We start from the raw sequence: 24,728 nt of genomic DNA on the forward strand, positions 1-24,728 counted from the left end.
CACGCCGACCGGAGCGGCGGCGGCGGCGGCGGCGGGAGCCCGGGAAGTGGAGGCGGGCGGAGGGCGGCAGCGGCGGCGCGCGGAGACGCAGCAGCGGGAGCGGCAGCATGTCGGCCGGCGGAGCGCCAGGCGTGCCGCCCCCGAACCCCGCCGTGTCCTTCCCGGCGCCGCGGATCACCCTGCCCGCTGGCCCCGACATCCTGCGGACCTACTCGGGCGCCTTCGTCTGCCTGGAGATTGTAAGTGGGGCAGCCTGCGCGCTGGTCGCGCCTGGGGAGCGGGGACTGACCGCGGCATCCCTGGCCCCCCGTGCTGCCGCCTCTGCGCGCGCCCCAGCTCCCTTGCCCTGACCTTTCCTGCGCGCCCTTCGGAGTCCCCTACCGTCCCAGCGCCGCCTGAAGCTGGGCGGCGGCGCTGTCGCCCGGGCCCGCTCGCCTGGCACCTGTTACCGCGGGCACCTGCGCGCCGGCTGGCGAGGGAAATGGCCCCGAGAGGGCGAGCAGGTGGCCCGGTGGGACCGAGGTTTAGGGACTTGCAGAGGAGAAGGGTGTTTGCGTTTGAGGCGGGGGCCGTCAGAGACCCCGGGCGGCTTGGCCAGCGGCCGCGCTTGGCTAGAGCCAGAGCAGGCGCTCTCGGCCTTGCCTGTTGCTAACCTGCCATTTTGTTGGGTGGTGCAAAGGTGTAGCGATGGCTGGTGACCAGGAGGCTGCCACGCTGTGGAAGGCGGGGTGGGGGCTGGAGGTAACAGGAAACAGAGGAGGAAGGCTGAAAACCTGGGCGCATCCCCTGCTTGCCATTCTGAGTGCCCTTTGCCATGGCGAGAGGAGCGGGGCTCAGGAGGCAGGGCGGGGGGGAAAGGGAAGCGTGGAAGGTGCCCTGGGCAGTTTCCAGTCGAGTGGGCGTGAGAACGTGAGGGGAAGGTACAAACGGAGCTGTCAAGTTCCTGTCTGCCTGCCTTTGCCCTTTGCGCCTCCCTTCTTCCTGGTTCACCTGTTCAAACCCAGGTCTCCTCGGCACACTTGGCTGGGCCCGAGGGAAGGGGAGGTCACCTGGCTCGGAGTGCTGCCTTCCTGGGCTGGAGACGGGAACATTTTTCAAGGAATGTTACGGAGTTGGGGGCTTTTGAAGCTTGTCGTGGACCAGGGGGAAATTTTGCGAACATACATTGGGCAACCCAGAGTTGCATCATGCCCTGAGAAGTACAAATAGAGTGAAATGTCAGCGCCTCTCTTGCGGGCTAGTTTTGTTTGCTCGGTTTGGGCTTTTCCTAGCTCTCCCCTCTCCCCCCTCTCCTTTTTGAGTTTGCATAACCTGGATTTGGGTCGCTTCGGTTTCCCTTTTGTGCTGCCGGGGCTGGGACACCTTGTGAGCGTTGGTTTTCTGCCCTATTAAGGGAAGGTGGCTAAGTTAAGTGTAGCTCAGATTTGAATCAGAAAAAGGAGATGAGTGAGTTATATGACATCAGTCATCGGATCGTGACTGCGAGGCGAGGGGAGGCTGGTTTGCCTCTGAGCCCAGTTTGGAAGCCTCGAAATGCTTTGGAGGAGGCACAGGCATCCATGTGAGAAGCGTGGGCAGCGGATGGCGCTGTGCCGACGGCAGGCACCCTGTGCGGAGGGAGACCCGTTGAGAACAGCGAAGACCTGGGGAGAAAGGTTGTGCAGGTCCAGGGCTACTTTTAATTCCATGTTCCCCAAACTCCAGGTGACCGCGTACCTCTTTGAGAACTTGGTGCCCTATCCACGTGCCGCTTGTACTGTACTAGAATTTACAGAATGTTCCCTTCAATAGACTCACACTCTAAACTTCAGTGCCCACCTTAGCCTCATCCTAAACAATAATATATGTGAATTCTCAAATTTGATATGCTGGTTATGTTTTTTTTCCTAGTATTTATTCAAATATATAGTTATGTATTTACACATATATGTATATATGTAAAGTATGTAAAGAAACATGCATATAAGGAACTAGATATGTGTACATATGCAAAGAAGGCTCATCCATGTGCCAACCAATCAAATTGCAGCTCAAGAATCACCTGTGGACATGTGACACTTTCAGAAGCACGGCCTAATTCTGGGAGGAGGGAGAAAAGAGTGGGGAAACGTTCATTTATTTTATCTCCCTTACCCTCATCTCTCTTTATTTATCTAGCCCAGTGGTTAGTTCTCAACTCTTGTTGCACTTAATTACTTGGGCAGCTTCTAAAATACTGTTGCCAGCCCAGGTTAATTAAATCAGGATCTCTGGGGGGAGCACCTGCAGTCCGCTAGGTTTTTTTTAAAAGCTCCCAGAGGTTCTGATGTACAGTCCTAGCTGGGAACCACTGAAGGGGGCCTTTAGGGGGGTTCTGTGGACAAGTCAGCTCCCTCTCGCAGATGAGCGTTCTCTCTGCTAGAATTTCTACCACTGACCATCCTAGGAGGGACCCCAGACTCAGAAGTATTCAGTTCATTCCTCTAATCTCTTCGTATCCACTGGCTTCTTCCCCCAAAACACACCTGGGACCCTTACCTAGCTAGAACAGAATCCCTTCCAAAAGCCATTTCAGTTTACTTTCACTATGGCCAAACACCTTCATAGTTTTAAATCTTAGGCCTCCGTTATCTCTTTTGCTTGAATTATCAACCTCTCTCCTCCCCATCCTACGCCCCTCAAAAGTAAAAGGACCGTAATAGTCCAATGCAGGCGTCCTCAAACTACGGCCCGCGGGCCACATGTGGGTGTTTTGGCCGTTTTGTTTTTTTACTTCAAAATAAGATATGTGCCGTGTGCATAGGAATTTGTTCATAGTGTTTTTTTTAAACTATAGTCCGGCCCGCCAACTGAGGGACAGTGAACTGGCCCCCTGTTTAAAAAGTTTGAGGACCCCTGGTCCAATGAAACTAGTGACTTTAGAGAAACAAGAGACTGCACTGGAGCCAAACCTTGGCTCCTTGACGCTCATCCACCCGCACCATGTGGAGATACTGGCTTACATGCTGTCAGAGAGCAGCGATGGAGGCCGTCTGGGTACTCCTCTATCGCAGATGCCCACCCTGAGCAGATGCACAGATAGGAGCTAAATAAACAACTTTTGAAGCACCCTTGGTCCCTGCTTTCTTCATTTCCCTCTGTTTTCTGATTCCTTTCAGGGGCTCCACCTGAGGGGGCTCCTCTTCACAAATTCCTCACCCTGTTAGTTAAATGTGAGATTTGCCAGGAGCAGCTCTAAACTCTAGGTCAGTGGTCGGCAAACTCATTAGTCAGCAGAGCCAAATATCAACAGTACAACGATTGAAATTTCTTTTGAGAGCCAAATTTTTTAAACTTAAAATTCTTCTAACGCCACTTCTTCAAAATAGACTCGCCCAGGCCGTGGTATTTTGTGGAAGAGCCGCACTCAAGGGGCCAAAGAGCCGCATGTGGCTCGTGAGCCGCAATTTGCCGACCACGGCTCTAGGTAATCTTTCTGGGGACTGATTGTTTAGCCCTTTTCGGTGTTTCTGGATGTCTCCACATATCTTCTTAATTTTAACCTTCTTTTCAAATTCATTTGTCTGTGGTAATTTCTCTAGGTCCTATTGCTGTCTGAAACTTCACACGTGAAAACAGCATCACTAAGCTAATGAAACCACAATCTTGGAGTTCAGTCCTCACGCTAACCAGTAACTTTGTTGAAAGAATTCAATCCCAATCTCCCTTACTGCACTCTATTCACAATCTCTCAGGTGGAAGCCATCTGTTGGGAGATCTTTCAGAAGATACAAATAGTGCCCACCTGCCCTGGCCTGTGTGGCTCAGTTGGCTGGGCGCCATCCCACACACTGAAAGGTTGCCGGTTCGATTTCTGGTCAGGGCACATGCCCAGGTTGCAGGTTTGATCCCTGGTAGGGGGGGGGGGGCATGTAGGAGGCAGCTGATAGATGTTTCCCTCTTGCATTCATGTTTCTCTTTCTCTCCCATCCCCTCTCTCTAAAAATCAATAAAATAAAATAAAAATAGTTCCTGCATAACACCACCGAGTAAAGCAACTTATAGTGCTAGCTTCGTGGGCAGAGAATACTGCAACCTCACACCCATGGGGTGGTCAGCCCCTCTTTTTTGTACTCAGCTACATCGACCAATGCATGCTTGCCATAAAGTGTTTTATACTAAGTTGGCTTAGCAAAGTGAAGCCTTTTAGTTTAGAAGGAAAAACACCACCTTCAAAAGTTAACACTTTTAAATCTCTCCGTGTTTCCTGAGTTAGGTGTTTCTCATCAGGCGTTTATTGGTTAACTGCTGTGTGCAATGCACTTTTCCGGGCCCACAGGTGCTTATACTGCCTTCCTCACCTCAAAGAGCTTACAACCTGGTTAAGAGGATATGTACAGAAATACCTACCTTTCAGGGAAGAAAGACGTGAGCTTGGGAAGTGAAGTACAGAGAAACATTTTCCTGGCTGGTCTCTTTATACGAAAATGACATTAGAGCATCTGTAACATTAGGCTGAACGAGATATTTCAGGTCTCTGTACTCAAATAGCTTACCTTGTATAATGTACAAGAAAGATCAAACATAACAGTTTTAAACACGAAAAGAACAAAGGTCATTATTGAATTCAGTGTTTTACAGTTTCCGTGTTTAAAGAACCATCTACGTCCCCTGAGATATTCATTAACATTTCTCTTTATGGGAAATACTTTAGGACTCTTATTCACATGCTTCTAACTGTAGTGTTTTTGGATGCCACAATAATTTTTATTTATTCAACAAATAATTAAGGATCTGGTATGCATCAGGCCCTATTTCATGCTCTGGGAATAGGATGATTAACATAGCTCCTGCCCAGAAAAGAAATTCCTGTACAGTGAAGTATAAAGTCAAGGAAGAAATACAGTGCTGTGTTTGAAGTGATAAAAGTGGGTTATGAAAAACACAATTGGTAAACAGGGTAGAGAACATCTGGCCACTGCAGAGGCGGCTTTCATGGAATGGTATCATTTGAGTTTAGCCTTAAATGAAGTGTAGACCTTCGATAGACAGAAAAAGCAGGAAAGAGCTTTCCAGGGAGAAAGAGGGCATGAGCAAACCCCAGAGGTAAGAAAGGCCATGGTATGAAAGTTCTGGCAATGGTTAGGATTTTCTGTCTGTTTTTACATGACTGATGGGAAGGTGGCAGGAAAAGAAGGGAAAAGGGCAGGTAAGGTTCACATTGTTGATTTGCTGAGAAATGATAGGCCAAGGCAGAGAAGGTATTCTGTCCGTGATGGGGAGCTGCTGAAGGACAGGGGTAGACCTGACCAAGCCTGTGTTTTAGACATCTTTGTGTGGTGAAGTTTGGTTAGAAAGGAGGGAGATCGAAGGCTGTGAGGTCAGGAAAGGGGCTGATGGCAGTGATTTGGATGAAGGATGACGAGACCCTGAAGTAGGACAATGGAAAGAAGCAGAGAAGAGAGAGATTTGAGGTTTAGGAGGTCTAGCAAGTATGTGAAGTTTGACATGTCCTGAAGAGATATTACACCAAACTGCAAACTGTCACTCAGAGGAATTATTGTGGGCGGGGGAGGAGCTGTGGAGCTTGTGTAGTCATGCAGGTAAATCTATGGAAGGGATTTCAGGTTCCCTTCAACCTAAAGCTTTGACTTTAGTTGGACTAACACATGAGTGTTTAGATCCATATACTTGTCTAGAAAATAGATTTTTAGTTGCAAAGGGAAATTGTATGTTTGCAGGAGAGAAGAGGGGCTAGCCCTGGATATGGGTCCCTCTCTAAAAGGGATTTCATTCTATAGGTAAGACTTTTCCTTTGCCTCTGAGTTACGCATCTTCATCCCTGTGAAAAAAGAGTCTTTAAAACTTCATATGGAAATAAACCAATGGCCCCTACAGGGATTATTTTCAGCAGTCATTGGCCCTAACTGGCAGCCCGGTAAGAAATGTGAGGAACTGAAGTATGGAAAACTTTAAACCAAGTTGCGTAAAACCTTGACCTTGAGCTCCCAAGTAAAAGGTCAAGGAGAGGAGATTTGTTCTGTGGAGCTCTATAGAAATGTTGTACCTGGTAGTAGGTGCCATGGACATGGCTTATCTGCTTACTGATATGGATGAATAGAAAAGACTGGAATGATAAAGGACCAAGTTGGTGTACCAATACCTAGCACCTGCAGGACTTAACAGACACACCTTGATTGTTCTGTAGGGCAAACTGCACAGTGTGTGGAAATATTCTAGAGAAATTGGCTGGAGCGGAGAAGGGCAGCCCTCTTCAGTCCTGTCCGATTCTTCAAAGGTCTTGATTCTTCTCCAGGAATTTGTAGTTTGACCTAGTTTCCTGTGTCCTATTTTATATGAAAAGGGCCATGTCCTTTCATAGGCACCATACGTGACATTCTTAACTTTTGTATAATAGTTTTCAGAAAGGAGGGAGATAAAAAGGCAGGAAAGAGGTATGCTTTGCACAGTTCTTGCTGACATCAGGGCCCTGGCATGCATGAACATTTTAAACCTTGGGGATAACTAGTTACCAACAAACACCAAAAGAGGATTTTAAAAATCAAGGGAATTTTTAAACAAGAATAAAAAGGAGCCAGAGCATATTTCTCCCGTATAGTATGTGCTTTCCATTACAAGGTGAGCATCAGCTATTTAAGAAACCAAAATGAAAGTTTGGGTCACATGGGGAGGATGAAAGTATAATCCTTTATAGCATCCTCAAACATATTTCTAAAGCTTTCCAATGTAAATCTGAAAAGCAAAACCTCTTTTGCGTTAGGCTATTTTATACCTAGGCCTCTTTTATATATGTGATTTCTCATTGCTTCCCAAGACTTATATTGTTTTTCTTTCCCTGATTAAAACAAAAACCCCTGCTCACTTGTACCTCTAATTCAGAACTGTACCAGGACTAGTCCAGGACCAGTTTGGATGAAAGTCAGCATGGTGGGAGAACAGATGGGGATTAATAGAAGAGAGCAGGAGGGGGTGGGGGGGGGGGCGGTAAGGCATAATTTCCAATGGCAATTGCAGCAGAATAGGTAAATTGAACAAATTTGGGGCCTGAAGAAGATTGAAAAGGAGGTGTCATGAGCTCAACTAGCAAAAGGTGCCAACTTCTCCATAATTTTCCACTCTAGTCTTCTGAGATCTTATACCAGGTGATAGGCGTTGCCAATGATAACTTGAAAATTGAGAGGTACATGTTTCTGCTTCAGTAGATTCATGCCTATTTTCGAATACCCACCATGTGCCAGGAGGTGAGCTAGGCTTCAGACAGCAGTGTGTTCCTGGCATCCCCACCTGCACTTCTGGAGCATTTACTTCTGGAACCACTCGTTACACATGCTGGTTGGTTTCCATTCATTTCAAGTTGAGTGCAATGGAGCATCTTCTGTAGAAAGCACTGCCCTAGGTTCCAAGATGCTTAAGGTGAGGTCAACCACTCTGGCTGCACAATCCAGTGAGTGAAACACATGTGTGTGCCCAGGATTTCAAACCAGTGGTTGTAAGCTTGGAGGATACACACATCAGTAACCATGGCAGCATCAAGGGATGGCACCCAGCCATGGAAATTTTTCTGGAAGACATTGTATCTTTCTAGAATACATGGAATTTAGTTATCCAGCAAAATGTTGATGGCAGCATGACCAGTGTAATGGACTCTGTGTGCAGGGGATAAGAAATAGGCCAGAGTGAAAAAACAAAAAACAACAACACACAAACAAAACAAAGGGTGGTAGGGAAAGGAGCATTTCAGGGACCAGGTGAACTTGGAGAGAGAGGTAGGCAGCTGTGTTCTCTAGTTCTGTTACCACTTGACTGCAGTCACATTGTGAATGAATTTACTTTCATGGGCTACCTTGTAAACACATCTGTCAGTTATTGTATCTTATCTGTTGACTAAAATATGTTCCCAGTTTGTAAAAAAAAAACACACACACACACACACACACACACACAAAAACTTTTGGAATACAATTTGTGTATTAAATGGAATTCATTGTAGGTCCTCTGTTTACCAGGGGATCGATTGTCGAACATATTAACCAGTTCCTTAACCATGTTGTTTCATTATAGGTACCCAATAAATAAGCACCCATTAAAATAGGAGGGGTTATTGAGTCTATAAGGTCTTCTGAACTTTTGGAGGGCACCACAGATCCCTTCGTGATTCTGATGAAAGTTGTGGATTGTGTCCTCAGAAAAATTACTCTGCACTTATCTACCCATTTTGATATCATTTCAGGGAATCAACCTTCTCCCCTCCTCCCTCAACCAAGCCAATCTATGGCAAAAGGATAGAAGCCCTGCTCTAGAATGAATGCTAAGCTTTGGGAGAGGCAAAACAGCATAATATTGAGATCATAAGCTCTGGAAGCCAATTGCCAGGTTCAAATCCCAGATCTAACATTTATTAACTGTAAGTTAGGGCAGGTTATTAATAGCTCCCTACCTCAATTAACTTATCTATAAAATGGGAATGGTAATTATCTGTGAGGATTAGATTGGTACAAATAAAACACAGCATTGCATGGAACATAAGAGCTCCATAAATGCTAGCGAATGTTTTTGTTATCCTCATTAGCTTCACCCTCTTACTCAAACTAACTCTATAAGCCAGACTGGGAGATATTTTTTTTTCCCTCTAGGCTTGCTGGGTTGTTGATTTTTCACTGCTATAAAGTGATGAACTACCCAATATGTAAGTAGTAGGAGAATTGAAAAGAGAGGGTTATATGTTATATACAGAACATTCTAAATAATGAAGTATTTTTCCTTCAGGGAAGTTGAACAGTCCTTTATACCTTCACATTCACTTACCTTACCCTGTTCTCATTCCAAACATTGACTGAAAATAGGTCAGAGTCAGAATTGGCCCGTTTACTTGATGAATAATAAGAGTATACTAAGATGAAGGTGTCAAATTGGTCTGAAAACTATTAGCTAAGGTGTCGGAGGGCATGTTTAAAAGCAGGCTATTAGAGCCCTAGCTGGTTTTGCTGAGTGGTTGAGTGTTGGCCTGCAGACTGAAGGGTCATGGGTTCGAATCCAGTCAAGGGCATATACCTTGACTGCAGGCTCGAGGATTCCTGACCCTGTGTGGGAGGCAACCAATGGATGTGTCTATCTAGCATTGATGTTTTTCTCTCTCTGTCTGTCTTTTCTCCTTCCTTCCATTCTCTCTGAAACATTAATGGAAAAAAAATGTCCTCGGATGAGGATTAACAATGAATGAATGAATGAATGAATGAATGCTATTAGGAAATAAGTTACCTTTGAAAGGAAAAGGGGTATTTGCAAAGAGAATCCTTTGGAGACATAAGAATACCATCCAAATAGGAGACAAATTGAGAAGTCTGTAGTCCTTCCAGCCAGAATTACAAGAGTCGCTGTTTGCTCAATTCCTTACTTTCCCCAGGGCTCATGTGTTTTATCAGCCCAGAGTTTCTAGTGGAAACACATTTTAACTCCAACACTGAGGGCTCAGGTCAGTGTGATGTGGGGGTGAGTGAGTACTTGCACAGTTTTCCTGAGGGAAGGCAGCAGCCAAGTCTCACCCTTCTGGCCTGCAGGCACCAAACTAAAGTGAGAAGTATATGCTAAGCCACAAAGGAGAGCATTCTTTTTGGGATATGTAGCAGTTTAATAACTGCACTCAGAATGTAATTGAGCACTTAAGGTGTGTCCAGGTGCACCTAAAGTGGAGCTCGGAAGGTTAGGGAACAGCCACAGGGAAGGCTGACAGCTACTTCTAGGAAACCTTTGCCTTTGCATGACCTGCGAGTCGGGGTGTCTTTTAGTTAGAGCTTGAGGCACAGGATCATGAGCCCCAACTTGGTTCCTGAGAGAAATTTCAGAACGTGATGCATTTGGTGTGAGAGGATGGATGATCACTTGCCGTGGTGATCTTTCACAACGTAAGTCAAATCACTATGCCAGACACTTTAACCTGTAGTGAGTGCTGCATTCAGTTGTATCTCAGTAAACCTGGAAAAAAAACAAGTTTTGAAAAATGTGATACACTTGGGAGTTTTATACATAGTCAGACAATTTTGGACACCAGAGAGCAGTGAAAGGCAGTGACAGACAAGAAGTCAGCACGTGGTTCTGGATCCAGGATGAGAACAGCATGGGCGACGTGGCCTCCCACCCTTCGCAGTGGGTGTTGCCTGCAGTTGCCACGACTCTTATCAGCTGGTCTCCCTCCGACTGGAACCATTTTTGTGCTCTGCTCTTCATCTCTGAAAACAAGGCTCCTCCAGAGTGACATCTACTGAACAGAACGCTGACGGTGACCGTGTGTTTGGTAAATACTCTGAGCTTGGCAATGCCCAGAATTAGATGAAGAGAATATGTCGCTCATCAGTAATGTCATTGAAAGAATTTATTTTTTATTTTTTAAAAATATATTTTTATTGATTTCAGAGAGAGGAAGGGAGAGGGAGAGAGAGACCGAAACATCAATGATGAGAGAGAATCACGGATTGGCTGCCTCCTGCACGCTCCCCACTGGGGATCGAGCCCACAGCCCAGGCATGTGCCCTGGATCGGAATTGAACCTGGGACTCTTCCGTTCACAGGCCCACGCTCTACCCACTGAGGGCTTGAAAGAATTTTTTAAGGGGGAACCAGGTTGGGAAGCTCGGGAGCAAAGGTTGCTTTTGGCAAAAGGACACCAGGAGGAAGGGAAGAAATAATTGTGTCAAGGCCCTAGTGACGCCTGTGTGATAGTGTTACAGCGAGGCAGGCGGGATCTCCAGAGCAGGCTTAATTATGTTCTCGGGCCCATCCTCCCCCTTCCAGAGCTACTGTGGTGAGCGGGACTTAAATCTGAACTCCCCAGGATCTCTGGCCGAGGGATGCAGTCTGTGCTTATTCATGTGCCTTCCTCCCTACCTGCCCATCAGCACACATACCACAGATGGGTAGCTGAAATCTGTTCTTTTCACGTAGGCACTGCACTTCCTTTCCAAGCCTTTGAGGTGTGGGAAGGGCTATAATTTTGAGTATGACAAGAACAATTCATGTTCCTTGTGTCACATTAGCATCCCCTGTCAAAGCCCTGCTTTGCCTGGAAAACCTGCTTCTAACCCTGCCTCCCCGCCTGCCGCCCAGAGTCCTCCCAGCATATTCCTCTCCAGCCTCCGGAGCACGCTGTGTGGAGCTCTTTTTATAGCTCGCTCCACAATCTGCTTCTGAATCAGATTTACTGGTGTCTATTTCCCCCTTGTTTGGAGCTGCTGTAGATAGAGCCTTGCCCTTTTTTTTTCTTCTTTTTTTTTTCTGGACTATCCTTCTGTAGTGCCTGGCAGTAGATTTGAGGCTGCCCTGTTTGAGGTCCTGTCCAGTTTTCCAAAATATTATGTTTAGTTCCAAGGGATCAGATACTCTCTTCTTCGGTGGTGTCAATTTATCACAGTTCCTATATCATATAATTATGCCCATCTGTTTGAGTCTGCCTGCCCCTAATAAACAATGGCCCATTGTTCTTGATTACACTTGGTATTTGTACCTTCTCAATAAATGAATTACTAGATAGCTAGTAATGATGTATTCCTTAAATAGTATTTAAAGTAATATGGGTTATTTGCAGTGCAAGAGGAAGAAAAGGCTACCAGGAAGAAAAGGTTGAGGGGAAAAAAAACACACAAACCAACAAGAGATTTGAAGATCTTATCACCATCAAATATTTATTAAACAGTATGAAGAGTAGAAAATATTTTACCGGGATCACTGTATCTTTCATAGCTTACTAATAAAGTTGTGTTTAAATTTTTTAATATGCATTAATATTCATGACTTAGATTTACTTCATAAAACTGTCTGGGTTGGTTGTTCGTGCTTGATTTGATAGTAGGACTTAAGATATATCACCACAATTAGAAATTTATTAGGCTGGTGCTTTATCATTGCTCAAGTGATAAGTTATTATGCTTTTCAAAATGTTTTTCAAAGTAGTCATGAATTATATAACTGGGCCTTTTTTTTTTTTTTTTTTTTTAGAAACTTGAATTAAAGCTTGTGTTTTTAACTTTCAATGGCTTGTGCAATTGGGATATTGTCTAGAGATACTTAAGAAGCGAGACATAGATGATTGTTGGTTTTTAATATCTAGAACTCCAACTGTTCTTCTATGGGCACTAGGCATTTATTTGTTCACTGAGCAAATATGTAAGAGCCTTGTGCCTGCCAGGTACTCATACTTCTGTGTGTCATCTGTGGGTGTGGGAGGCCACAGGTGAGGGTGGGGTTGATTCCCAGTGGCCTGTCCGTGTTCGGGGCAGGTATATAGCCTAGATTTTTGTGTTTACAAATCTAGCATAAGGCCTGACAGTTAGGAAAGGATTATCCCGCAGACTAATAAATGGCTTCAGATGTGGAGGCACATGGCTGCCAAGCAGGTCTGATAATGTGACTGGACTGGAAGCCAGGACATTCAGTTACAGTGTTTCTCATCAGTGTAACACGTTCACAGTAACCAGCGTGCCCAGAGGACAGAGGTTCCTGAGCATGGGTGGGACTCTGGAACGAATGCCTTTTTGGATCATGAGCTATCCCAGATGAGCTGTGAATGAGAGTTTCTCAAATACACGAGGGGGAGGGAGGGACATTCTTGGCCAGCGTAGGTCAGGCCACTCAGACATGAAAGAGCTTTATCTTTGGACTGTGGGTTTTGTTTTTTTTCTGTAGTGTAAAATGTGAGAGGCTTAGTGACAAGAGACAAGGATGTAAAAGACAGGTTAGATCCTTAAGGGTCCCGGCATGCCCTGCCAAGGATGCCTGGCCGTAATGGCTTTTGTGGTAGTGTGGAGGAGACTGCCGCTGTTAGATTCACGAAACGTACCGTCTTCACCCCCTAACCATTTCTCCCCTGTCTTCTCTCTCTCACTCCTAGTTGCCCAAGTCAGAAAGCTGAGTATCTTCCGTGTCTGATCTTTTGCTGTCATGCCCACATCTGATCCACTAAGCATCCTGTCTACTTTTTAAAATTTTGTCTATTCACGTGCAATCAGTGCCCCAAGTCTGGTTTATACTCTGTTGTTATAACAGTCTCTTGTGCGGTCTCCAGCTCCATCCATTCCTCTCCAGTCTGTGTCACACTCTCCAGGGGTCCTCAAACGTTCTAAACAGGGGGCCAGTTCACTGTCCCTCAGACCGTTGGAGGGCCGGACTATAGTTTCAAAAAAACTATGAACAAATTCCTATACACACTGCACATATCTTATTTTGAAGTAAAAAAAAACAAAACGGCAAAAACACCCGCATGTGGCCCGCGGGCCGTAGTTTGAGGACGCCTGCTCTAGCCAGAGAGAAACTTCTAGAGGCGAATCTGGTCATGCTAGTTCCTGCTCAAGATGATCTGTGGCCTCCTGTTGCCCGTGGGTGTGGTTCATGCCTTCACCTGACCTTCAGCTGGGTCTCCAGCTCCCCAGGCGCTCTCAGCTCCCACCAGGTCCTCTCAAGACTCACCTCCTGCCCTGGATCAGCCTCCTCTTCACCCTCCTTCTCCCCACCAGCCCTGTTCTTTGGGTTGTTGCTTCCAGCGAGTATTTTCTGACTTTTCAAATCTGGATTTAGAGCCCTCATTGTGTGGACCCGCAACGCTCAGATTTTGCCCAGTTCTGAAGTGTACGAAGTAGCATTTTAATCCCTTGCATAATTGGCTTTTTGCTATGAGAGACTGTGAATTCTGTGATGGTGGAGACCAAGTGTAGCTTGTTTACCATTAACTCCTAGAACCTGGCACAGCACCTGATGGGCAGTGGGTATGTATTAGATTAGGTCTGTGACTATCTAAAGCAGCTGTCGCCAACCTTTCGGACCTCACGGACCACCAGTGGTCTGCAGACCACCGGTTGGCGACCACTGACCTAAAGTACCTATTTCCATGCCCAGCACGTAGGAGAGTATCAATAGGTGATGGTGTATTTTATTGGTTACCATTATGTACGACAGCTGAAACTTTTACTCTCTATAGAGGCAGTAATTTCACATGAACAACAATTCCCTGGTAAGGGCTGAAACATGGCCATTAAAAGTGACGAGGTAGAAAGTTATGGCTGATCTTTACGGATAAAACTCTGAGACGTGGCGAGAGCAGAGCCACTGCCCAGTGGTTTGAAGAGTAACACCAAGAAGAGGTGGAGACCAAACAAAGATGAATTTATAAAAATGGTTACTGAAAAGGGAAATACTTAGGAGGGCAGTGGTTAGAAAGGCAGCAGGTCAAAGGAAATCTGTTTAGGGGCCTGTTCGCGGGCTGAGGACGAGAGCCCATGCAGGCAGGTGCAGAAACAAGTGTGCAGTCGGATCGGGCTTGCGAGTAAAAGTGCTGGGCTGGCACCTGAGGGAAGAAGGCATCTCACATCCTGATAAAGAGGATGGGGTGGGGATGTGCGAGTGTGTGTGGGGGCCTGGGGAGAAGCAAGAGTCATGGTAAGAATGATGAACACGCGTTCTATTCCGTTGCCCAAACTTACTGCCATTTTTCTTTTTACCCTTAGCTGTTCGGGGGACTCGTCTGGATTTTGGTTGCTTCCTCCAATGTTCCTCTACCTCTGCTCCAAGGATGGGTCATGTTCGTGTCTGTGACGGCTTTTACCCTTTCCCTCCTCTTCCTGGGAGTGTTCCTCTCTGGCATGGTGACTCAGATCGATGCCAACTGGAATTTCCTGGTAAGGGGTTTTTACGTCTTTTTCAGGGAAATGTGGGAAACATAACTATCTCACTCTGTCCCAAAATGCCTGATTTCTGTTCTGTATCGCCGCTAGTGGGAGAGAAAAGGTCAGGCAGCAGCGCCTGCTTTGCCCAGCTTGAGAGATCCCTGTGCTGATAGAGCGGAGCAATCTTTCTGTTGCTCCTTTATGAGTTAGATGACCTTTGCTCACAGTTCACACAACAAATAAATTGGATTGTAGTTATTGAACAGATGCCTTTGACAGGTTCTGTGACATATATCTTGAAATTTTCCACTGATTTCTGTTTCAGATATTAAATACATATTTATTCTTTTCAGAAAACAAGCAGCTATATATCCTACTCTCCGAATATTTAGGAACAAAAGGGGGGCGATGTTTTATATTTACAGGCAGAGCTGGGAGATGTTGCAGGTTCAGGTCCAGACCACTGCCATAAAACGAATATCGCAACCAAGCCAGTCACACAAATTTTGGGGTTTCCCAGTGCATATAAAAGTTATATTCGCACTACTTAGTGTGCAATAGCATTATGGCTAATAAAAGAATGTATGTGCCCTTAATTGAAAAAATACTTTATTGATTAAAAATGTGAGGGTTTTTAATTGGCCTAATTTTAATATTCTTGTGTCTCATGGAAAAAGGAAGGCCAGAGGATAGGGAGAGAGCGAGATACAGCCAGAGCAGAGCATACAACATTTATTAAGTCTGTCATCTTATATGGATGCAGTTTATGGCACCCCAGCACTAATACAATAGTACTAGTAATATCCAAAATCACTGATCTTGCCCTGGTGGATGTGGCTCAGCTGGTTGGGCATCATCCAGTGCACAGAAAAGTTGCTGGTTCAGTTCTCAGTCAGGACACATATCTCTGTTGCAGGCTAGATTGCTGGTAGGGTGCATGCAGGAGGCAGCCAATCAGTGTTTCTCTCTCTCCATAATGAATATAATAATGAAAGAGTTTAAAATATTGTGAGAATGACCAAACTGTGACGGAGAGACATGAAGTGAACAAATGCAGTGCCAAATGGTGCAAAAATACTCAACTCGGGGTTGCCACAATCTTCAACTTGTAAAAAGCACGGTACCTGAGAAGCGCGATAAAACAAAAGCACAACAAAATGAAATACTGCCTGCATTTTCGATTCCTGTGCTACAAGATCAAGAATTGGTAAGTTTTAAGAAATGAATTTGCAACCAGCACAATTCTTAACATTACAACACCATTCAATTGGATCAACATATTTCACTTTTTTCTTGTAACACGGGGGCGCCTCTTTCATGCTTGTGGTTATTCATTCTCTCATATCTCAGAATGGCCCAGTGGAGCATGAATTTCAATCCGTGGTGGACATGCTCTCAGAAAGTTCATGACGAATCCTTCCTTTGGTTCCCATCCCACAAGGGTGTTTAGAAACGTAAGTCAGGCCTTTAGTCTGGTGTTGTATGTGTCCCTTTCAAGTATAGCAGCATTTTACTCAGCAGCTTTAGGACAGCTGTTAGAGGAAAATTACTTGTTCTTGTCTTATTTGTAGAGCATGAGGAGGGCTGTCATCCCAAGTGTTATCAACAGCGAAGTCTAGTGACTGTGGCTGCCTGCCTTAAACCAAAGGGCCGGGGTTAGTGCAAAGCTGAGGGGGAAGTGTGGCAGCAGTGACAGTCACACGCAGGCTTCGTTCGAGGGTAGATCTGGTTCGCTTGGTAAGTGTGTAGCCTCAGGCAAAATAGTGAACCTCCTATAAATTTCACTTTCTTCCTCTATAAAATGGTAATAATCATACCTACCTCACCAGATGCTATGAAGGAATCACGGAATTAATGTACTATATTATAAAGTGGTCAGCTCTGTGTCTGGTTCATAGGAAGAGATCAGTAATCGTCATTCCTCAGACATGCTGAGGCTTGCACCAGAAATCTCAGAGTCCTTGAGTTTCTTGGGCTGCTGGTGCAGTGTGCTCTGACCTTTTTGCTTTAATGTCTCATTAATGAGAAAATATTTCTAGTAATTGCTCAAGCGATGAAGATCAAAGGTCCCTATTGAAGTTACAGGTAGATGCTTAATCTCCTCTTTCTAAATGCCTGGCTTTCCCATAATATGTATGAATGAATCCATAGTCCCTAATATTGGTAAGCACCACCAGGCTATTGTAGTATCAGGCTCAAGGTTGGTATTCGACCAGTGTGAACCAGTATAGCCCTACCGCGGCTTTGGTACTAGTTAATACAGTCATTGCCACAACCTACTGCCTTTTCCCAATGGTTGTGACCTTCATCACCCTAGCCCGTCCTCTGGGACCTTCCACCAGCCCAGCAACTAATGTGTTAATTATTGGATAAGTACTGAGTCTCCAGGATCCTGCAGGGCCCAGCATCTTTTCTAATTGGTCAAAGCATATTCCTCATCAATGTTTAAATATTTTTCCAGTAACACTCCTGATTTTATTAGACATATGTCTATACCATCCTTTTCCTTTTTGTTCATATTGCTTTATCATTGGTATTGAATACAGTCATTCATACCCTTTTGAATTTATTAGGTTTCCTAAGAAATTAGAAAGACCTACCAGTCTATAAGTCACCAACAAAGGTTATCCTGTGATTTGTTTTGTCTGTGTTTAGCGGACTAGTCCATACTTAAATGCTTGCCATGTTTAGAAATGGCTTTTTTTTTTTTTTTTCCTCCTCTTTTGAGATTTTCAACGTACTCTTTTTGACTACCTGGTCGCTTTTGATAGGTTTTGTAATAAACCTTGTACTCTCTCAGCCAGGAAAATTTTTGAGCCATGCATATCATAGTGTTGTCACCAGACGTTAACAATCTTAAATTGCTACATTCTAGAACTGTTAGACATTAATTGCTGAAAAAATAATTGTTTCCCCCTGTGATAATGGTTTAATGTTGCCTATATATCAGTCATGAAAGAAGCAAGAGTGCATTTTGATAAGGAATTTTCTAGAAGTATTTGTTTAGCATATCAACTAAAATACTTATAGCCTCTAGCTTTTATTGATATTGAGATTAAATTAGTATGCTTGGTAGATGTCTCTAGAATTTTTTGCCAAGATTTCTAGTGTTGGTAGAAATGGTGAAATAAAAATATAATATGTGATAAATAAAAATTGGACTCTGGAAACAGACAGACCTATGTGGGCTTGAGTTCTCCCTCCCAAGGTTCATCTTTGTGTGGCTTTAAGACTGTCACTTAACTAAAAAAAAAAAAAATTTCTTATGCATAAACTGAAGATAATAGATGTTGTAAGGATGAATGATAATGAATGTAAAATATCTGATGTTGATCTATTCAGGTAAGATGATGTGAATTTTAGTACAGTTGTGCTTTACATTAATGCCAGCAATAGCTTAATAACAGTTGAGTTTTATATGAAAATTTCTTGTACTTTTTGTAAAAGTATATGATTTTGGGTTTTTTTAGAATGTTGGGAGATATATTGAATTTTGTGATTTCACAGGTCTTCTGTATCTTTTAATGTATAGTGTGACAATCTAATAGATAAAAATAATTGCTTAATCATAAAATGTGTATATAATTATATTGCAGCAATAGATCTTATTAAATAGTTATTATATAATAGCTATAACTTAAATGCCATTTTACTTACATTTTAAGGACAGCATATGTTATTCCTCTTTATGTTATGTTAATTAAAATTGATCTCTATGGCACCTTAATATAAACAAAAATTATATACTTTATTATAAAACTCAATAGGCCAGAAGGTTTGCCACTGCACCAGTTACATTGGGGCAGTTGGTTTTCATTTGGATTCTAATAGCTGGACATTGCTAAAGCAGCCAAAAGAAATGGTTAATGTAGTTCAAGATTAATTCAATGTTCTAATCTTCCTGAACCTAAACATCATTGAAATAAGGAACAGAAAAAATACAGATTATTATTTTTAATTGTAGACATCTCTCCTTTCCCTCCTCTTTCAGGACTTTGCTTACCATTTTACAGTGTTCGTCTTCTACTTTGGAGCCTTTTTACTGGAAGCAGCAGCCACCTCCCTGCACGATCTGCATTGCAATACAACCATGGCCGTGCAGCCGCTCTTGAGTAATAACCAGTATAACATAAACGTAGCAGCTACAGTAAGTGTTTGATGACTACACCTTACCCACACTTCCCTTCCACTGTCAAGGTCTCCAAGTAACTCCTCAGGCAACAGTAGTTTTTGTTTTTTTAAAAAATATATCTGTTAGCATTAAACATATAATAGCCATTTATCTGTACAATACTATGAGCAAAGTTGAGCAAAGTACTGTTATTACCTCGGTGTTGTGGATGATGAAACTGAAGTACAAAGAGGTTGACATTCATGTAAGATTAGAGCAGTCAGTGGCAGTGGTTGGCTTTACACAACAAAGTCTACTTTGTAGAAAGAATTATTGTGCCTTTTACTTCTTGTAACTTCAGACCTGATAAGGGAGATTTGTTCTTCAGTGTTCAATACCTATTTGTAATTCATTTGAATTCACTGAGAGCCTACCACGAGGCAGGTGATTTGCTGGCAGGTGATGGGACAGGGATGCATTAGGCACAGTTCCTGCCAGTGAGGAAAGTCCAGGTGAGTCGGGAGGTAAATATGGGAGCCACCACGTAGATGGTATAGAGGTGAAATGCCATCCATGGGGACATTTTTTGAATTGTTTTATCCTTCTAAATTCATATTCTTAAATGAGTTTATCATTTTGTATTGACATTGGTCATTTTAAGGTGACAGGCATCTAAATTATTCCCTGAAATCTCTTGATAAGTAATATGACTATAGAGCAAGTGGTTGATTATAAACAATTCAAATTCCCCATGTAGCCATTTAAAATATGTCTGGAGCTATGCTGTCCAATAAAACTTTCTAAAATGATAGAAATGTTCTATATATGCACTAATATGGTTGCTACTTATTAATAATTATATTAATTAAAAATAATAAAAAGCAGAAAGACGTTGTGCTTGGTGACAGATACACAATTTGTTTAAATAGCCATGTGCAACTAGGAGCTATTGGACAGCACAGGTCTAGAGTCTGGGTTTCAAAGGGTAGAGGACTGAGGATTCCAGGACCTACTGTCCCAACTTTGTTACGATTGCCAGAGTTTGTTCACGGTGTACAGTGAACTAGACTGAAGGTGGCTCTGAAAGGCTTATAGGTCAGTGATTATTATCCTTTCTTTTATAAGAAAAGTAACTTTTACTTAATGAAATCTTACTTAAAACCCAACAAGTGTGGAAGGTAAAAGCATACATGCCCTAGCTCAGTGGTCGGCAAACCGCAGCTCACGAGCCGCATGTGGCTCGCGAGCCACAGTTTGCTGACCACTGCCCTAGCTGAAGTGTGGAAAGAGGGTCTTGTATGATGCCCATCTTTCCTTCTCATAGAGCCACCTCATCATCTCTGAGGTACTTTCATAGGATCTGTCTAATCCAAAGATCACAGTTAGGAAACCACTATTTTTAACAATTTCACAAAGTTCAGGGACTTAGAATTGACATCTAGTAGTCATCTATTCCCAGTAGATTTTCCTTTACTACTTCCATCCCCTCCTTTTCAATGGTGCAGGTTAATTCTCATTATATCCTTGGATGTGTGAAGTCACCGCATATTGATTTTTTTGTAGTTGCTCTAAGATCCTACTTTCATGAGAATAGGCACTCAAGTACTTGATTGGCGGTGGATATCACTAACTTCTCACTAATATCCCTTTGCCCTAAGAGCTCAGTTTTCAATGTTCTTCATAGTGTGAATCTGTTCTGTGACTTTGTCCGTGTTATCCTTCCCTTTCTCTGTCTTCCTACGTGAAGCTGCCTTAGCAAACCTCATAAGTGCTTGAAGTGCCACATTAAGTCCCAGTATACTCTGAGTTTTAATATTTAAATGTATGATCTATTCATTTGAGACATTATATTTAAACCCTCACTTTTCTTCTTATTTCAATATACCTTAAAGAGAGGAAAATTCCAGTTCCCTAATAATAGATATCAAAAGTGGTCATTCTCATTCAGCAATGTCTGGATTAGAGATGTATCAGAGATATAACCGGCTCCATCCCCACATCCTGACAGTTGCACTTTCCTTGGCTGTGAGATCACTATATGAGTAGAAACCTCATAATGAATTTTTGAATATCATATTGGGGGTATCACAAATACTTGATTCTAGTATGTGAGCAAAAATGCTCAACCTAAGGCTGTTTTCAAATGAGAAAATTATTAAGAGGCTAGAATCTTTAAAAGAAGGGTTAATGGTGTAAGGAGATGAAACAGTTGTACAAATCAACAAAAAGAGATGAATATGGCCCTAGTTGGTATTTCTCAGTAGTTAGAGCATCGGCCAATGGACTAAACGGTCAGGGGCACATATCTGGGTTGCAGGCTCAATCCCCAGCCCTGGTGGTGCGTTCAGGAGGCAACCAATCGATGTTTCTCTCTCCCTTCTCCCCTACCCCTCTACTCTCTCTTGGAAAGATCAATGGAAAAAATATCCTCAGGTGAGGATTAAAATAAGAGATGAATAGGAATGGCTTTCATAAGTTTGGAAGTATCTTTAGGTTGGACAGTCTTCTTCAAGTCAGTGTTCTAACTCGGATAAGAATTTTTGTTTCTCTTTTCTTAGATTTTTGCCTTTGTGACGACGGCTTGTTATGGTTGCAGTCTGGGTCTGGCCTTACGAAGATGGCGACCGTGACACTCCTCAGAAGCGCACTGTCTGTGTTAGTATCATTTGTTACTTCATTCATCTGATCATTTTGGATGCCATTTTGTTCAGATATGATAACAGTCCGAAAGCTGTGTGTTTAGTAAATGGAGAGAGATTCTAAGTACGGTTTTGGTTTATTTCAAAGATAGAATTTTTAATTTCATTATGATATTAAACAGAGAAATGGCCTTTAATTTTACATAAGTCACTATTCCTAGATATTTTATGCATATAAAAAAATTTGTCTTAAAAGATAGTTTATGAAAAAAAAAGGGTATCTCTTTTGTTTAGTTGCTAAGTCATGTGAACCTTAATTTCGATCGGTAACTAGAATAGAACTCCCTAAAAAAAAAACAACCCACATTTCAAATAGGCTTCCCACTGAACTCTTTCAGTGTAAAACAGGTTGGCATCCTTTTTCTATCATGGCCCAAAGCATTTGAACAAAAATTATGGCGTTTGAGAATTTCTTTTTAGATCTTAGCCCAAATGGTAAATATTTTAGGCTTTGTGGCCCATATAGTCTCTGTCACAACCACTGTCCTCTGATGTTGCTACATGAAAGCAGCCATAGATAATATGTAAATGAATGAGGGTTCCCATAAAACTTTATTTACAAAAGCAGGCTGGAGTAGGCCTGTGGTCTGCCAGCTGTAGTTCGCTGACCTCTGGTGTAAAACCTTAGTTACGTGTCCTGTATGTTATGGAACTGATCCCGAAAGGTATAAAGCTAATTAGAGAAACCACATACTATTTAGTCTCCTTATGCAGTAATCACACTGCCTTAGTGTTAATGGTCAAATACTTACCCTTGAAGGGGCGAATGGTTTTTCTAGCTAATTCAAGTAGCTTCCTGAGTATAGGAATAAGTAATTTATGAAGTGAACAGTAGTTGCTTAATCAAACTTAGGGTCTCCTAAAACCTGAGCAAAACTCTCCAGACAGACCATTAACCACTACTGGGATTGGTTTCCAGCTACCTGTGTCTTACTCCGGATTTATTTATGCTTCAAAGTACAGCTGTTTTCCCTGTGCATGAATATACGAATATTTGTGTGTGGGCATGTGAGGCTTTACCAAATAGAGCTCTCCAAAGAGTTAACTTTTTATATGTTTTACATTACTTTCTGAGTTAAATCTGAGTAGATTAACTATAACTTAAAGTTGTAGATTCTGATATGTTTTGAAAATAGCCCTGAGATCTGTGTTATTTCTGCGTTGGTGACAGATACACAGAATCCATTTTAAAACAACAGCCGTCACAAAACCTGTGTCTGGTGGAAATGCACAGGAAAGTGGTGTAGTGCCCCTGCTTGTGGAAAGGTGCCAATGGCTTGAGTGGGAGAAGTCAGGCCCCGCCCACCTCCCCACCCCAACCCCCCACTCTCTTCAAAGAAGGTACTCATCTCTTGCCCAGAGAGGGCTACCTCTGGGAAAAGAGGACTTTGTGATTGTTCTGCACTTTCAACCCTTGCTTTTTGTGGCTGAATCACCCCATACGAGTGCCATGGATAAATCGGGCTGTTAGATTTCATGGAGCATAGAACAATCCTGAATGAGTAGCATGATCAATGATCAAACACTGTCTGTGTGCTAATCCCCTAGAAGGAGGAATCTTACTAGAATCCTTTTGTGATGTTTTTCTAATGATAAAAGACGTGTTTCAATATGTGGCAAAAGGTTATCAGTCATAGGACTTTATACTCATGCTGTATCTATTCTATAATTTCTGACTTCCTTGGTTTTTCTAGCGCCATACCACACACTTACACCTGTATTATGAATTGTATATTACTAAGTCATAAATGTGCCATAAGAATATATAGTCCATTCTGGTCTGAATTGTTTAATTAGTCTACTAGGTTTAGTCATGAGATTTTATCTTCCAGAGTATAACAGGTCCGTGCTTGGTGGCATTAACTTAAATGATTTCACAAAACTGCTTGACCGCACTTTGTAAATGGATTGCTTCTCGATCATGAAGAACCAAGCCTAAAACTCATCTAACTGTGAAAACTTAGATTTTCAGATTAATTGTGTTCTAGATTTGTGACTTGTGTGGCAAAGCACTTGAACAAAAATTATGGCATTTGAGAATTTCTTTCTAGAGCTTAGCTCTAAAAATGAGAAAGTGCTGGTTGGTTTTAAAATCTGGTAACTCCATGATGAAAAGAAATTTATTTTATAAGTGTTATGCTAATAAAGTATTCATTTGATAATCTCTTTTGGTCTTCTATTTTTTTATTTAATTCACTTTCAAATTCAGTTAATCTTTTTTCTTTAATAAAGGTCAAAGAGGTATGTCTTTGGAAGTAATATTATAAAGGAAGTTTCTATTTGTACCCTATTTTATTTTAAAAGCATTTATATAATGCTTAATGTATGTCTGGCAGTGTTCTAAGCAATCTTTTTCTAATATTAGCTCATTTAATCTCCATCATGGCAACTCTATGGGGTCTGTACTGTCATCTGTCTCATTTTAAAGATGGCAGAAGTAAAACAGACCTTAAGGAACACCCAGGGTCATGTACCTAGCAAGTGGGAAAGCTGGATTTTAAACCCCAGCATCCTGGCTCCAAAGTCCAGGCTTAATGACTGTGTAGTCCTCAGTTTTCCCAGATTTCACATATGACCCTTCCCCCCCAACACCCCCAAAGAATGTTTAGTAACAATCATGTATGATGTCATCTTTTAGGCCTTTTTTAAAAATCATAACCAAGAACTCACCTTCTTCCACTGTGTTCCTTCGCAGTTCAGCTAGGAGTATGCACCATCTGGCTGGGGGTAAGGAATTCTTTCTCATCCAGTCTTACGTTCTTTGCTTGATCAGGCGTCCTTAAAATCCAATCCCATTGGTACTCCCCTGGCTCCTGCTAAAAATATGTGCTAGTTACATTTTGCAGCTTCTTTGGGATATAATCTCTTTCTTTATCCGACATAGCATGAATTCAGCTGTTTTTCTGTTTTGGTCACTTGATAATTTCCATTTTTATTAAATTCAGAATGGCCAAAGAGCATGCAATGTAAAACCCATGTTCATTACTTTTAGCTGTTCTTCCATTCAACCAGCAGAGGGCAGTCTAAGTACATTTTACATACTTGGGAAGCAGCTGCTCAAGCGTGGGAGACTTCAGAAAGATTTTCCATTTCAATATGATATAGTCTTGAGTCTCTTTCCTCAGGGTAACATGTAACACAAGTTTAAGGCCACATGTAGCATGCTGTTCTAAGCTGAGAGCGATGGCCCCTTTTAAGGCACTAGCCAACACCTGACTATAAAAAGCCTAGGTAGCAATAATTGTAATCACAAAACCTGTTTCCATTAGGGTGAGAGGGAGACCCTAAAAA

At 42.7% G+C, this 24,728-nt stretch overlaps 1 protein-coding gene across 1 annotated transcript; it reads left to right on the forward strand.

Annotated features, from left to right (window-relative positions):
* Positions 1–23,603, forward strand: MAL2 (mal, T cell differentiation protein 2). Its single transcript, XM_008143370.3, has 4 exons — positions 1–239; positions 14,469–14,639; positions 18,619–18,774; positions 21,297–23,603. The coding sequence occupies exons 1-4, from the start codon at positions 108–110 to the stop codon at positions 21,366–21,368; spliced, it is 531 nt and encodes a 176-aa protein (XP_008141592.1). The 5' UTR covers positions 1–107; the 3' UTR covers positions 21,369–23,603.
* Positions 23,604–24,728: the final 1,125 nt, after the last annotated feature.

The sequence above is a fragment of the Eptesicus fuscus genome, chromosome 19 (assembly GCF_027574615.1).
Source record: "Eptesicus fuscus isolate TK198812 chromosome 19, DD_ASM_mEF_20220401, whole genome shotgun sequence".
NCBI classification, from domain to species: domain Eukaryota; kingdom Metazoa; phylum Chordata; class Mammalia; order Chiroptera; family Vespertilionidae; genus Eptesicus; species Eptesicus fuscus.